The 17,142-nt window shown below is 37.9% G+C and overlaps 2 protein-coding genes and 1 long non-coding RNA gene across 3 annotated transcripts in view; 1 reads left to right on the top strand and 2 right to left on the bottom strand.

Moving 5' to 3' along the window:
* LOC140245014 (uncharacterized) overlaps nt 1-17,142 on the top strand; it is a 218,922-nt gene that overhangs the window by 140,564 nt on the left and 61,216 nt on the right. The gene's annotated exons all lie outside the window — the stretch shown is intronic.
* LOC140245845 (uncharacterized) overlaps nt 1-17,142 on the bottom strand; it is a 56,311-nt gene that overhangs the window by 6,207 nt on the left and 32,962 nt on the right. The window lies entirely within an intron of this gene.
* LOC140245496 (uncharacterized) lies at nt 14,191-15,325 on the bottom strand. The gene has a single exon (XM_072325068.1). It carries the CDS (start codon nt 15,323-15,325, stop codon nt 14,378-14,380), a length of 948 nt encoding a protein of 315 aa, XP_072181169.1. The 3' UTR covers nt 14,191-14,377.

The following is a 17,142-nucleotide window of genomic DNA, read 5'->3' on the forward strand; positions in this document are numbered from 1 at the left end:
AGAATACTGGCTTTCAGAATAATTCTTGCATACCGATTTTGTAGTTTTTGGAGTTTATCCAGATGACAATGTGCACTTCTACCCCAAACAACAATACAATAATCTATTTGTGACAATATCACACTATTATATAACAAATGCATTATACTTTCGGGCAAATAATGCTTAATTCTACGAATATATCCAATTGTCCGAGAAATCTTACAAAATACTGCATTGATATCCATATCCCACCTGAGATTACTATCAATAATCACACCTAAATATTTAAATGAATCAACATGTTCAATACTACAACCTTTATACACAATATGCAACTTATTCTTCTTTATCCTCCCTTTCGATCCAATTAACATAACTTTCGTTTTTTTTTATATTCATAACAAGACAATTCATCTCCAACCATTGACCGATTAAATTCATTTTATCTTGCAAAAGTTGACTTAATTCCTGTACATTTTTCGAACGAACAAACACTGCAGTATCATCGGCATACAAACACATTTTTGAATCATTTCCTAAATCAACTGTACAAATGTCATTTACAAATAGCGTGAAAAATAATGGATCTAACAGGGAGCCTTGAGGTATCCCGATAGAAACTTTCCTAAACACAGACTGGGCCCCATTAATACAAACACATTGTTCTCTATTTCGGAAATAATCTACACACCACTCTAATTCTTCACCAACAATACCATACCTACTCAATTTTTCAAACAATATAGTATGATTCACTGTATCAAAAGCACGTTTTAAATCCAGAAATATCGCCCCAATAGCATAACTTTGATCAATACACCTTAACATATATTCATTCAAATCAAGCAGAACTGTACTTGTTGAATGCAGTGGACGAAATCCCGATTGACAATCGCTTAACAAATCAAAATCATTCAAATAGCGATATAATTGACCATGAACTAATTTTTCCAATGTTTTCATTATCACTGACACCACAGATATAGGTCGGTAATTTTCTGGTTTTGTCTTTTCACCTGATTTATGTACTGGTGTGACTCTCGTCTGCTTCCACTCACCGGGTATAATACCTGTTTCAATGGATGCATTAAACAAATGAGTAAGAGGCTGTGTGACAAATGGGATGCCCTCTTTTAACAGCCGAGGGTGAATGTCGTCTAATCCAGGTGCCTTGTGAATAGACATATTATCTAGGGCTTTGGCCACTTCTGCCTCTGTTATTTGAACAAACATAAACTTACTGTCAGTGAACTTAGGGGGGTTATTAGAGTCTGTATTTGACTTCGGTATCTCATTGACTGTAGTGAAGTGCTCATTAAAAGCATTGGCAACGTCACCTGCATTCGATAATTTGGTACCATTGACATTCAGGTCAACCTGTCTAGTCTTTGAACTAGTCGTGAATGACTGCAACGCTTTCCATGACTTTCTAGAATCGTGGCTGCAAGAGTGAAATTCATCAAAATAATATTGCCGCTTTAACTTCTCATTCATATTATTAAGTGAATTACGGACCCTCTTATATTTTTCCCAATACATTGTATTACCAGTGTCATCAAATTTTCTTTTCAGAAAGTCTCTTTCTCTAGACAATTCAACATACGTGTTATTTATCCAAGGCGAATTTTTATTCCGTTTTCTCATTGATACCTTGGGGGCATGCTTGTCACATAACTTCAAAAAAGATTCTTTAAAAATTTTCCATAATTGATTTACGTCACGTTGCTGATAATATGTGGACCACGACAGGTCATTGCCGTCGGAACGAAATTGTTCTCTGTCAAACTTTTTAAACGAACGAAATATGCGACTCTGAGAAATATCATGAGGTACTTTTATTTTCAAATTTACATATATAAACGAATGATCACTCAGCCCCATTGAAATTACTCCTGAGTTTACATTGCTCTTCCCATTTGGTACAAGAATAAGGTCAATGCATGTACGACTACGATCAGTAATTCTCGTGGGCTTTTCAACAATCTGTTGCAACTGAAGGTAAGTACATAGATTATGAATCTTGTCTGACATTTGGTTTTGACTCAACATGTTGACGTTAAAATCACCAAGTATTACAACATTTCTGGAAGTATCTAACACTGTTTCTATGCGTGATTCTAGCTCATCGAAAAACTGTGCTGTACTATTTGGTGGTCGATATACCACTCCGACATACCATGGCTGGGAAGTTATCGGAGGGGATAGTTCTCGGGTGGAAGTTATCTGGGGTCTAGTTATCGGAGGAGGGGGTAGTTAACCTGGGAATAATTATCCTGGTAGTAATTATCTGGGGGGTAGTTATCCGGAGGGTAATTATCCGGGGGGTAATTATCCGGGGGGTACTTATACGGGGGGTAGTTATCCGGGGGGGGGGTAGTTACCCAGGGGGTAGTTACCCAGGGGGTAGTTATCCAGGGGGTAGTTCTCCGATGGGTAGTTATCCAGAGGGTAGTTCTCCGGGGGGTACTTACCCAAGGGGTAGTCCTCGGGGGGGGGGGGGGGGGGTAGTTATCCAGGGGGTAGTTATCCGCGGGGGTAGTTATCCAGGGGTAGTTATCCGAGGGGTAGTTATCCAGGGGGTAGATTTCCTTAAGGGGGAATTGCCCGGGGGGGGGGGGGTGATTGCCCTAGGAGGGTAGTTGTCCGGGGGATAGTTGTCCTAGAGGGTAATTACCCTGGAGGGTAATTGCCCTTGGAGGGTAGTTGTCCGGGGGGGGGGGTAGTTGCCCTAGGGGTTAATTTTCCTGGGGGTAATTATCCTGGTGCTAGTTATCCGGAGGGTGGTTTTCCAGGGGGTAGTGTTCCTAGACCCCCGACAAGGCTTACTTCGTTTCATCGGGTGATCGCGTTCGGGTCGGGTGGTCGTGACACACGACCTTTCGTAGATATACCCTATTATATCCCTCATGTAAAGCTTCTTGCCATAGGATTGTACAGAGCACGAACATGGTGTAGTTTTACTAGCTAGCTACGAGCAGCTGGATGCGGTGCAATTCGTTACTAGCCAGCGGGATATAGTACTCTTTGGAATACACGATCTTCACCCAATCGTGATCGTGTGATCGATATCGACATTTCTCACTTAAGAATGTACGCAGTGCGCGTAGTAGCGATACTTTTGAGCGACAGTCCTGTGCGTGGCTTGTAGCTAGCGCTAGCATGCAGCGCTTTGGAATTGCGCGACGGCATTACAGAAATCTGTGGTGCGATGGCGTGTGTGTGTGTGTGTGTGTGTATTCATTAGTGTGATCAATGCAGCTCATTATTGACAAAGTGACTGCGCTTCAAGTAACGGAGGAATGATTGCAGCAGAAGGACACCATATCAGATCAGGTACGAATTAGGAATAAACTAAAAGCGATTTTGAAGCTGATGTGGGTAACCAAGCCGCTTTAGACCTACTTCTAACGTAGTCCTGGACCTCCTCGATCTTTCGGAGTTTTGCACGCTGTAGTGTAGTTCGTGTGTAGGAACCAACTGTGTCGTTCGCTACGCGCTGCACGCACTGCTGCTGCACTGCTACGGCCTAACGTTAGATTTAACGTCAGGAAACCTGCACATTTTTCCAAAAGGGAACCATCATCACTCTAGTAAAATGCTCGAGAGGGATATAAAACAAATATCGACTGCTTTCTTTCGGGCCATGGTAAAACTATTTGACCTCGGTGATTTCTCAACAGTGCCATGTCCCTCGACTTCGTCTCAGGACATATAGGTGCCTAGTCCAGGCGCAGGGACCATGAAAAATGACTTCGTTCAACCCACCCCGCAGAAAAGGTTTGACTGCATGTGGTGGTCGGCTGGGCCCTCTAAAACACCCCTAGGTAGTATGTGATTCCAAATTGTGGTATCAATAAAATTTTACAGGCCACTTCAGTTGCGACAAGACCTTATTCTTCGAGAAGAAGTCTGTGCACGCTAAGACTACTACACGTACCACTAGAGCTGCTACATGCGCCAATACCAGTGGTGCGTGTAGTAGTCTTAGCCCATACAGACTCTTTTTGCGACAAACAAGGGTTTTTGCCTGCAAAGTAACTTTTCATACCAAACTAGGGTCGGTGTAGTGTAGTTTCTAGACGTTTTTATTTCGTCTTCATTTTTCCGACTTGAAGCCGAGTGAGTGCTCATAACCAGTGATTGCGACGCCCGAACTGTTTTTGTCGCAATCACTTTGTATACACCCTCACTCGGATTAGCGCAATACAGGGGCTTTTGCAGAATTCACAAGCTTCAACTCAGAGAAATAAAGACGAAATAAAAACGACTAGAAATCAAGACTAGGGTCGGTGACGCTTGTCGCTACTGGGGCACTGAAAATGACAAAATTATCACAGCTTTTGCATGTATTTCACCAAGAATTCATCAACACGCCTATAACTGGACATGTGCCTGTTGCGAGAGATGTCAGCAATACAATGGGATACATTGTAAGGTATAATATTGTGCATGGTTACCATGGTAACCGGATGCCTACAGGTTATTGGTACCCCCCCCCCCCCAAAAAAAAAAAAAAAATCTGGAATTTAAACAGGTTGTTTGTTTGTGTGTTTGTTTGTTTGGGTTTTTTGTCTTTCGTGCACATAACCCATTGTAGATCGGATATTAAAGTACCTACCTTAACACTGTAAAATTAGCCTGGATAAGAGGGAAAAGACGCTCAAGATTTTTTCCCCCGTAATTCTCTCCTTAACATTAATTCATTACTGCACGTTTGATAAAAAAATTACATATCATGATTTTTCATTTTATTCTTTTTTTTTTACAATAGCTAACGAACACAAAAATTATGCTTGATTCTTTGATGGATAATCCAGTACACGTGTATATTCCTTCTTTAAAAAGGAATTTTTCTGCATTCTTGGATAAACTTCCTTTAAGAACGTGAACAATCAAATGCTTTCCTCTGCTCTTTTCCAGAATTGTTTTGAATAACCAGCACTCTGTAAATACTCAAAAGAGCTAACCTTAGAATATAATCAATTTGCTCTCTGTATTCACCTATATTTTTAAGGGAAATTTGTGTCCATACATTACTAAAAACTACATTTGCCTATACAAATTTGTGTTGAAAGTACGACGTATGCAACTTTTTCATGCATTTTACTATTAAAAAAAAAATGATATCTTTCTTTCAGAGGCCGTTTATTATCCCTTTGTTTACAAATTTTGCTGTAACTTGAGAATGCTTCATCACATAAATGATATGTGGTACAATTATGCAGAAGGAAGGAAATGCTTATTGAGCTTTTTGAAATTATGGGCCTTAGTTTTTGAGTTATTGACAGCTGAATCCTGATTGGATAATACTGGTTGCCATGGCAACAGGAAAATACTTCTTTTACGATAATCAATAAACAAAACTTTTTTTTAATTATATCTAAAAAATAAAAAAAAATCAAAGTTTGCAGCAGTAGGAGGCATTTTGGGAGTTACCAATCACCTGTAGGCATCCGATTGCCATGGTAACCATGCACAATATTATACCTTACAATGAATCCCAATGTATTGCTGACATCTCTAGCAACATGTACATATACAGTTCTATGCAGTTTTGATGAATACAGTTCTATGCAGTTTTGATGAATTCTTTATGAAATAAAGGCAAAAACTGTGATAATTTAGTCATTTTCAGTGCCCCAATAGCGATAAGCGTCACCGACCCTAGTCTTAATTTCTAGCCGATTTTATTTCGTCTTTATTTCTCTGAGTTGCAGCTTGTGTATTGTGGAGAGCCCGCTGTATTGCGCTAAGCCGAGTGAGTGCACATTCCCAGTGATTGCGATTCGGGCATCACAATCACTGGGTATGCGCTCTCACTCGGCTAGCTTCAACTCAGAGAAATAAAGACGAAATAAGAACGGCTAGAAACTACATTACACTGACCACAGCTTGGCGTGAAAAGTTAGTTTGCAGGCACAACCCCTTGTTTGTCGAAGAAAAAGTATGTGTGCGCTAAGACTACTACACGAAGCACTGGCACTGGCGCCTGTAACAGTGCTAGTGGTGCGTGTAATAGTCTTGGTGTGCGCAGACTCTATTACGTTTGTTCCAACAAAATGATGAAAAGAGGCCTGTAAAATTCTACTGACACCACAATTTGGAATCACATACTACCTGGGGATGTTCATGGAGGTCCCATCTACCACCCTGTCTGGTCAAACCTTTTCTGCGGGGTGGGTTGAACGAACTCCTTGATTAAGCCCCTTACAGGAATTAGCGCCTTGACTAATAGCACTGTTGAGAAATTGCCTCGGTGCAAATAGTTTTACCATCTCCCTCTGCAGCAGTCGATATTTGTATAATATACGAAGGGTCGGGTGGAGCATATTTGAGAATTAGACCCCTATTATTTACGAAGTATCGGGTACAGCTTACCCGAGTCTTCGAGAAAAAGCCAGTGCAAATTTACGAACGTTCGCGTGTTTTATCTCCGAATACGCGATTGTATTCCTATGTTTTTACTCTGAAAAAAATTATCACAAGCGTTTGTATACAAGGCTAGCAGCTCGCCGTGCATAACTATGGCAAAGCGATACGCTCGCGTGCGTATGGCAAGCCATATTACTTTTTAAAAAGATTTTCTGATATCACGAATTCCCTTTCGTGATATCAAAAATTCGAATTTCTGATATCACAAATTCAATTTTTGATATCACAAATACCCATTGGTTTATCACGTAAAACCAATTTTTTATATCACAAAATCGAATTAGTGATATCACAAATTCAATTCGTGACATCACGAATTCAATTCGAGATATCACGAATTCACATTCTTGATATCAAGAAATACATTTTGTGATATCACTAATTCCAATTTGTGATATCAATAATTTACATGGAATTTCAGCACATATCTTTCACAAAGAAATAATTTGATTTCGAGCGTTAGTTTTGCGCTGAAATTCAACCGTAAATTCTAGCGTTTGTGGAGGGCAGAAATACACAGGGAATTCGAGCTTTGGTTCAGTGCAGAAAACCAACGGGAATTTGAGCGTTAGTTGAGCGCAGAAATACACACGGAATTCGAGCATTAGTTTTGCACTGAAATTCATCTGTGAATTCGAGCGTTAGTTGAGAGCAGAAATACGCAAGGAATTCGAGCATTAGTTTTGCGCTGAAATTCAACTGTGAATTCGAGCGTTAGTTGAGCGCAGAAATACACAGGGAATTCGAGCATTAGTTTTGCGCTGAAATTCAGCTGTAAATTCGAGCGTTAGTTGAGCGCAGAAATACACAGGGAATTCGAGCATTAGTTTTGAGCTGAAATTCAACTGTGAATTCGAGCGTTAGTTGAGCGCAGAAATACACAGGGAAATCGAGCATTAGTTTTTCGCTGAAATCCAACTGTGAATTCGAGCGTTAGTTGAGCGCAGAAATACACAAGGAATTCGAGCATTAGTTTTGCGCTGAAATTCAACAATGAATTCGAGCGTTAGTTGAGCGCAGAAATACACTGAATTCGAGCATTAGTTTAGCGCAGATATTCCTATGGAATTTCAGATGTTATCTTGACATAGTATATAACGATAGTTACAAAAAACCGAAATGAAGAATTTTGGCAACTCGTCTTCATTTAAAGTGATTAGGAATTGGTTTTAAAAGAATCGATGAAAATAAATCGTTTAGCAACATATCTAAAATGTCATTATTGATATGTTGTCAATTACTTCAAAGTCATTATTATATTCTCTTTTTTTTTCTCCATTTCTCGCCACTGATTTGGCAGAGACTGGTTGACTTACAACTTTTGTTTGCGTTTCTCTTTACTCTGTCATGTGAAAGATACTCTCCCGACCTCCCCCTGTTACTCCTCCGAGTTAATAAGAGAGATTTCTCATTGCGCAGATTAACAAAATTGAAGTCCTTCGTACCACTGCTTTTTTCTTACTACAAATTGTAACTGTTTGTTTGCCATGCATACTGCTGCATAAACTCCTCATAAGATCTGGATATCTTCACTCTTCTTGATCTGGTCTGAAGACTTTTGGGCTTGTGCATTCCAGTTTTGTTCTCCCCGGTTTTGGTTCTTGAATAAACTTGCCTATATGATTACACTTAAAATTATTTTATAAAATCATAAACATATTGGGGCAGGCAAACTGTACACCCAACACTATTGGTCTTAATAATGGATACACCCCTTTGTTCTGGAGGACTGATTTTGAGGAGTGAGAAAATGTCTTTAGGAGAAACACGTTGCTTTATGTGACCACCAGCCGACACCAGTGGTGGACATTAAATTGGCAAGTTTACGACTCCCTCTCGCACCCCGCACGACTCACAGTCTCTCTCTCTCTCTCTCTCTCTCTCTTATTCTCCGCTGCTGACATACACAGACCAGAGGGTTGATTGCCCTCGGTCGGTCCTCCGCAATACAAACACATGGTACAGTATATGCTTTTATAACACACATACACATACAACCACACATAATTATCATCGATTTGGTGGAAGAGTCTTACTGTAAAGGGGATTACCACATGAAAAATGTATCATAATTAACAATAATGTAGTAATAGATGACAATTTGAGGACCAAAACGATGAATTAGATGTAGGCCCTAAGTGAACATAGTATCATTGAATTCATGATAACATGTTGCAAAACAATTGATTTGTATCAATAATTCATCGAATATACCTTGACGATCATTTAGGGATGATGGATGTGTAAATCTCTCATAGTTACTGGTATTTTGAACATTGTTCTAAAAAAAGTTAGCAGTAGTATACCTTCCATCTGAATATCAGCTCAAAAGTAATGTTCCAATTCCCTGTGTATTTCAGCGCTAAAAAAAAACAAAAACAAAACAAAACCGCTCGAATTCACAGTTGAATTTCAGGGCAAAACTAACGCTCGAATTCCCTTTGTATTTATGCGCTAAACTAATGCTCGAATTCACAGCGATTTCCTGCACTAAACTGACGCTCGAACTCCCTGTGTATTTCAGCGCTCAACTAACGCTCGAATTCACTTTGTATTTCTGCGCTAAACTAATGCTCGAATTCACAGCGATTTTCTGCACTGAACTAACGCTCGAAATCCCTGTGTATTTCTGCGCTCAACTAACGCTCGAATTCACAGTTGAATTTCAGCGCAAAACTAATGCTCGAATTCACTTTGTATTTCTGCGCTCAACTAACGCTCGAATTCACAGGTTTTTACTGCACTGAACTAACGCTCGAAATCCCTGTGTATTTCTGCGCTCAACTAACGGTCGAATTCACAGTTGAATTTCAGCGCAAAACGCTCGAATTCACTTTGTATTTCTGCGCTCAACTAACGCTCGAATTCACAGGGATTTACTGCACTGAACTAACGCTCAAATTCCCCGTGTATTTCTGCGCTCAACTAACGCTCGAATTCACAGTTGAATTTCAGCGCAAAACTAACGCTCGAATTCCCTGTGAATTAATGATATCACAAATTCGATTTTGTGATATCAATAATTCAATACGTGATATCACAAAATGGAATTTGTGATATCAGAAATTCGCATTTGTGATATCACAAATAAGAAGTCTTGATATCACAAATTCAAATTAGTAATATCACAAATTTATTTCGTGATATCACAAATTCAAATTTGTGATATCAAAAAATCATTTTGTGATATCACGAATTACCATGAAACGTGAAACCTATTTTTGATACATGTATCAAGAATTCGAATTTCTGATATCACAAATTCATTTAGTGATATCTCAAATTGAATTTTATATATCACAAATTCGAATTTGTGATATCAAGAATGGATTCTGTGATATCACAAATTCGCATTTGTGATATCACAAATAAGAAATCTTTTTTTTTCTTTTACAAATTTATTTATTTCCTCTTCATTATACAACATAACATACAAAATCATATAACAAATCATGTTTTGTTTAACAAATTAACAACAACAACAACAACAACAGTAAAGGATGGGTATCAAACTCTTCAACAATTGAACAATATCCTAAAGATACAGTCAGCTCTCGTTACAATAAACTCCTTGGGCCCAGCGAAACCACCGTGATCTTGTCACTTTTGAAACCTTGCCGTATCCAGGGCGCAAATACCTCTGAATAGGAAAATTTGCAAACCCTGGGACCCCCAAAAAACTACCCCATCACGTCGGGGTTCTGCCATATGGATATTCTTTATCACGAGAGTCGACTGTATGTTCTTCTACAATGACCTAAAAAATATTTTCTACAGGGGACCATTTCTTATAATGAAAATTTAATTTGTTTGTTCGTTTTGCAATGTTGGATTCTATATATCGGATATTAACAATAAATGCTGTCAATCCATGAAATTTCACACCTGTATCTTAGCATCTCTGAATATATATGTACCTTTTGTATAACAATATTAAATGATTCAATAAACTCCGGTGGGGCCCTTTCCAGTCTTTAATGAATCCAAACATTACTCTAATTCTTGTACAATCCTCTAATTTGACATGAAAGATCGTACCAATTTCATCCACAAATTTTTGAAGTAATTCTTTGGCAGCTTTACAATAAAAAAAACAGATGTACAGGGGTCTCAGCACATGACTTACAAAGCGTACACAACTCTGATTCTGATATTTTCATCTTAAACAATCTTTCATTTGTGTAAAGTATATTATGCGACAACTTGAACTGAAATTCTCTCAATTTTACTTCAATTGTACATGTAAATGGCAACATATATATTTGTGTCCAATCTTCTGGTTGAATTCCATACTTGCCAGCAAAAACTGTTTCGCAAACAGGTCTTGATTTAATCTCTTTTAAAAATTCCTCATATATTGGTTTTGATTTCACATTTTGTAACTGTGAAATAATAAGATCCTTTTGTTTTTGAGCCACTTCTTCTTTCCAAAACATCTCCAATAGGAGTGTATTGAAGTAGCATTTCGAGTATTTTTGAACAGAGTCTACAATTGCCATATACATCATATTATATTTGCTTGGCACTCCTTTCCTTAACCAAAATTCAAAATCAATGAGCCGTCCATCAATACTAAATATTTGATATATATAACATAAACCTGCTTCAAAAAACGGCCTGCAGAATATTGAGTGCTTATCAATCAAAATATTCTGGTTATTCCATACTGGTTGTTGTAGGATGTCTGCTTGGCTATTTTCATCACCAATAAAATCCTCATGTATGTTTGTCTTTAACCATATTTGTAAAATATTCTCATAGAATGGAGGGATACCCCTCTTATCAATAGTTTCAAGGGAATAATTACTTTGAAACACTAGAATTCCACCAAGCCTTTTTAAGAAATAATCTCCCTATAGCACCCATTGATGGTTACGATTTCCATAATATCTTTTAACCCACTTAACTAACTGTGTATCAATCATACATTGTAAATTGGGGAATTTGAGACCACCCTCAGCATATTGTGCATACATAGTTGACCTTGAAATCTTATCTGGGCCATTCCATAAAAAGGAAAACATTAACTTCTCTACTTCTTTCACAGAATCTTGAGGAATTTCGATATTTGACATCAAATAAATTATCTTAGACATAATAAATGTTTTCAAAATTTGAATTTTACCAATTAACGTTAAATTACGATTTTTCCAAATAAAAAATGTTCTCTTAATCTCACCCAATCGATCTTCAAAGTTTCTTTGGATTGCTTCTTTTTTGTCATATGAAAACCAGATTCCAAGAATTCTAAGACCATTGTCTGTCCACTTTATCATCTGTGGCTTTTCTTTCGATAGTCTATCATTTCCTATCCACATTCCTTCTGATTTGCTTCGGTTGAGGCAAAGGCCTGATATCTCAGAAAATTCTTGAAAGCTTTCTAGTAATACTGATAATGATTCTGTATCCTTACAAAAACATGTTATATCATCAGCGTAAGCTGTATATTTAATCTGTTTTCCGAGCATCTCCATTCCAATAATATTTGGATTATTTAACAATCTCATTAGATATATCTCGAGCCCTAATATGAATAAAAGGGGGCAAGGGGGTCGCCTTGGCGAACACCCCTTCCAATTTCAAAATAACCAGTGGTAAAGCCATTTATCAATACACAGCTATTTATACCTGCATGCAATGTTCTCACCCATTGTATCATTGACGGACCAAAATTAAGACATTCTAAACACTGTAGTAAATACCTATGACTGAGTGAATCAAATGCTTTGGTAAGATCTAATGCTAACACAATTCCAGATACATTGTTGGCATCTGCATAAAACATTAAATCTGAAATCAGTCTTATACCTTCACCTATATATCTGCCTTTAATAAATGCTGTTTGCTGAGGATTTATCAAATTACCAATAATTTTGGACATACGTTTCGCTAAACATTTAGAAAGTATCTTTGCATCCACATTTATTAAAGTGATTGGTCGCCAATTGCCCAATAATCTCTTATCTTTATTGGATTTAGGAATCAATTTAATTATTCCTTGCCTCTGTGACACGGACATACTTCCTTTTTCAAAAGCATGATTAAATGATCCTATTAGTTCTTTAGAAATCAAAGGCCAAAATGTCTCATAAAATTCCACCGATAAGCCATCATTACCAGGTGTTTTATTTTTTGACATCCCAAGGAGGACTTCCCTTGCCTCTTCATGTGTTATCAGGCCTTCACAAGAGGCCTTTTCATCTTCCGTGAGGTGTTTTAAGCAGGAACTTTTTATGTAATCATAACTCACTTTGTCAGACACTGTATCCCTGTTTTCAAACTGTTTACCAAAAGATTTCATCACAAAATTTCGTATATGATGGGGCTGTTCAATAAGTTCCTCACCTGTATCTAATACATCTATGTTTGTACTCTGTGCTTGTGTCTTTTCCAATGATCAAAAATATTTTGTACTCTTCTCTCCTTTCTCGTACCAGGTACATCTTGAACGTAATATGGCCCCCTCTGCTAAATAATTGTACATGCAGTTAAGTTCCTGTTCAATTTTCTCTTTCTTATCCCAGTTTTGCTCATTCATTTCTGTCGGGTCCATGTCATTTATTATTTTCAATTCTTGTTCTAATTCTTTTCTTCTAATTTCTTTTATATTTTTCTTCCTTTTAGAAAATGTGATTGTAAATTCTCGTATTTTGAATTTTAACCAATCCCATAATTTTCCTTTATCATTTTTATCTTCCCATTCATTTACCCACATCTCATAATGTCCCTTTAAATTTTCAACATACTCAACATCAGTAAGTAAACTGTTATTAAACTTCCAATAAGATGGGCCCACAGTGTACTCTTTAATTCTCAGATGTAAATTCACAAAATCATGATCTGACAAAACACAGGGGACCATATCACAATCTGTCACCATATTTTGTACAGACTCATGGATTAACCAGAAATCCAGTCTTGACTGAACACAAGGATTGGAGCGTCTCCAAGTAAATCGTCTTAATAACGGGTTCTTGTCTCTCCAGATATCTATTACATGATAAACGTTTTTAATATTTTCTATTATTTCACAAGAGTGCTTCCAAGTGGACTTCATATTACCGCCCTCTCGGTCCAATGCCAAATTTTGAATAAAATTAAAATCTCCCCCTATTAATATTGTCTGTTCAGCATCATAATATTCTTGTATAGTCAAGTCTACAGCTTTAAAAAAATGCATGTGGTCTTTTTCATTATTCGGTGCATATACATTACATATCATAAATTTTTGTTCCATATACTTCCATTTTAACCAGCAAAAATCTCCCGTTAGAATCTTTCACTGTCTCTATCAATTTTATATGTGGGGTTTTCCGAAATATGATACACACTCCCCTACTAGAGGAGGTTCCATGACTGAATACAATATCGGCTCTTAATTGGTTCTTCCATAAGCTTTCATCCTTATCAGTCGAATGGGTTTCCTGTAATAAAATAATATCCTTTTTTAATTTGGATAAAAAACAAAAATATTTTTTCCTGGCTTTAAAGTCCCCTAGCCCATTAACATTATGGGTCATGAACTTCAGATCCTTATACATATTTCACAAGTAGGTAAACTTGTAAATTCTTATGACCCACCATGATCAAGACAAAACAGACAACAAAACATTGGCAATGAAAAAAACACACATACAATTTGCATGAAATCGAATAAAACATGATCACAAGGAATCCAAGTGCCCCTGGGCATCTTCACAGTTATTTTTTCCTCAGGTTGGCAAAAACAAATGATTTTCCCTATCACTTAATCACATGAATAGTGTATCTTGTCTTCGGAGATATCAACTGTTAATATACTGCTGGCATGACAGGGTGCTGACTGCTGAGCTATCGCAGTCGTGTCAAGAGTTTTTCAAAGTATTTCGTATTTTGTTAGACCATTGTCTACTGTGCAAAAGCAAACTGCCAATCTCCATTCTATCTTGTGGTGTGCTGCTTGTACTCCACTTCTTTTCCGCTCTCAGTCTCCCTGTAAAACAATCGCGCCGGATATTTGAAGTACACCTTTCGCTTTGGGTCCTCCTCTTTTGTTTCGTTTCAGTGGCAGCAATTTCCTCCTGCTTTCTCGCACTTCTACCGGCAGCATCTCATCGACAAATATCTGGTGATCCTTTCCGTTGTGCTGAAAAGGCCTCTCCTTCAAATATCTGCGGGCACTGCTGATCACTGTTTGTGTGGTTGTGTATCTACTGAAAGCTACCACAACTGGGCGAGGAGGGCCGGGTTTTGGCCTGATGCGGCCTGTACGATGAGCTCTTTCAATGCTCACTTCACCTTCCATTTGCATATTTGACTTGGCAAATTCTTCGATCAATTGCTCACACTTCCCAGCGTTTTCAGCACCTTCAGGAAACCCGTAAAACACAGCCGTATTCCTCATCTCTCTCGCAGTGAGGTCAACAAGACGCTCTCTCAATTTCATATTCTCCTTTTCTTGCTTGTTTACTTGGTCCTGTAACTGTTTGATATCAAAACGGCACGACTCTTGCTCCTCTTTCAAGTTACTGATTTCTTTCTCATTTGTTTCAATCTTACCAAGAGCTGTGTTCAACCTGGATGTGAGATTGGAGTTCATTTCGTCTATCTTGTGGATAAGGGCCGCGAGTAGTTCATCTGTGGTTGACTTCTCCCCGTCTACTCGTCGTTTTTTCTCAAGCGAGGAGCGTGGAGGTGATTCCGCCGACGCGCCCGGGCTGGTTCCCTCCATATCTCGGTGAAGTGGTTTCACTACCGTGTGCACTGCCGAGTCAGTTAAGCCGTGTGCATTATCACTGTCACTGTGTTCTTGCGTAGCCTTCTCCGTAGTAGCGTCGCTAAAATCCATCTTAGGGTCAGAATCCTCCTTTTCCTTGAAATAATGGGAGATTGTAACGACTCCTTGGTCTAAGCTCCTTTTTCTCGATGTCATATCGACTTTTCAAACTGTAATAGGCGAAATGAGCTGCAATTTTATTTCCTCCTAATGCCTCCGTAACACTCAGGCACGTCCTAACCGCACAGCGCCATCTTGGATTCAAATAAGAAATCTTGATATCACAAATTCAAATTAGTAATATCACAAATTTATTTCGTGATATCACAAATTCAAATTTGTGATATCAAAAAATCATTTTGTGATATCACGAATTACCATGAAACGTGAAACCTATTTTTGATATCAAGAATTCGAATTTCTGATATCACAAATTGAATTTGTGATATCAAGAATGGATTTTGTGATATCACAAATTCGATTTCTTGATATCACAAATTAAGTTCATGTGCTACACTTACGGGAATTTGTGATATCACAAATTTAATTCTTGATATCACAAATTGAATTCTTGATATCAAAAATTTGATTTTTTGATATCACAAAATGGAATTTGTGATATCAGAAATTAACTTTAAATGTAAAAAAGGCTTGCCATACGTGCGATAAAGTGATAATGCAGGTTTCAATGGACGGCCATTCATATTGTACAGTATGTGGGGCGAAAGATCGTCTCGACTCGTGGATTACAATGATCTTGTCCTTCCTGTTCTATCTGAACATCTTGACAACATTGTTATCGGCATTATTTATGGTTTCTGTCTCCACTCATTTCTTCACTGCTGGTGACAGCTGGCTCATACCACCTCAATGGACTTTATTGTGCTGAATCGTGATATCGGTCCTCTCTAGGTGCGTGTGTCTTTACCATGTGCAAAGTGTATGGAGGTTGATAGCAGTCACCGGCTGCACTATGACGAAATACAAATTATGTACGTGTAACTGAATGGCGGTGAATGGAGTGGGGACCCATTTCAGGATAAATGTCCTACATTGTACAAAACCACATACAATATCATTTATGGAGACATTCTTTCAAATCACTGCGAATACTTGTTTTGTTTGACTGAAAAGATGGAATTCTTTTCAGATATGATCAGAATCTAGTTACCGGTGCATGAAAGAATCCCTTCAAAATTTTTTAATCCCTTTCTGAAATATTATTCAAAACTGATTAGTTTGTTTAGTTGTTTTTGTTTATTTATTTTTATTTATTTATATGTTTTATTTTCACAGGGTGGCTCCGTCAGTGGGTTAAACACTGTTGTTCTTGGAGGCCCTGCATGAACACATACATACAAAAAAAAAACACAAAAATATATGATAATCATACAATACCAACATCAAAATCAAATTTGCAGTATCAAATCTGTATATATCTTAATATACTGTATACTGATATATATTAAACTCAAAATTTAACAAATATTATGCAACACATTACATCCTCATGTCCTTAAATTTCCCCTACCTCAGAAGAAAAGAAACAAACAGAAAAAAAAAAACCGACAACAACAGAACTATACTTGGGCACAGTGGAGTGCCCTCCAAAATTGGGCTGAGAACGAATGTTTAGATGGAGCATGCCTTACAAATGTAAGTTTATTGGTAAACTGTTCCATTCGAGTGCGCCGGTGTATGAAAAAGACTGTTTCCCAGCATTCGTTCGAGCTCTAGTTACTATTAGCCCGTCAGAGACTGCTGATCTAGTCTGGTAGTTGTGTGTATTACAAACTTTCTGAAACAAGAGTGACAGGTACTCTGGAGCATCCCCATTTAGTGCCCTATAAACCAGTTTGCACCTTTGAAGCTTCCACCTATCCTCTATCGTGGTCCAGTTTAGTTGACTTAGTACGTAGTTAGTAGATGTACGTGTGTCTACCCCTAAGACTATTCTGGCCATTCGTTTGTGT

The sequence above is a fragment of the Diadema setosum genome, chromosome 2 (assembly GCF_964275005.1).
Source record: "Diadema setosum chromosome 2, eeDiaSeto1, whole genome shotgun sequence".
NCBI lineage: Eukaryota > Metazoa > Echinodermata > Echinoidea > Diadematoida > Diadematidae > Diadema > Diadema setosum.

What these genes read in the sequence shown, in the direction of transcription:
- LOC140245496 (XM_072325068.1), bottom strand. Translation starts at nt 15,325, where the DNA reads ATGACATCGAGAAAAAGGAGCTTAGACCAAGGAGTCGTTACAATCTCC.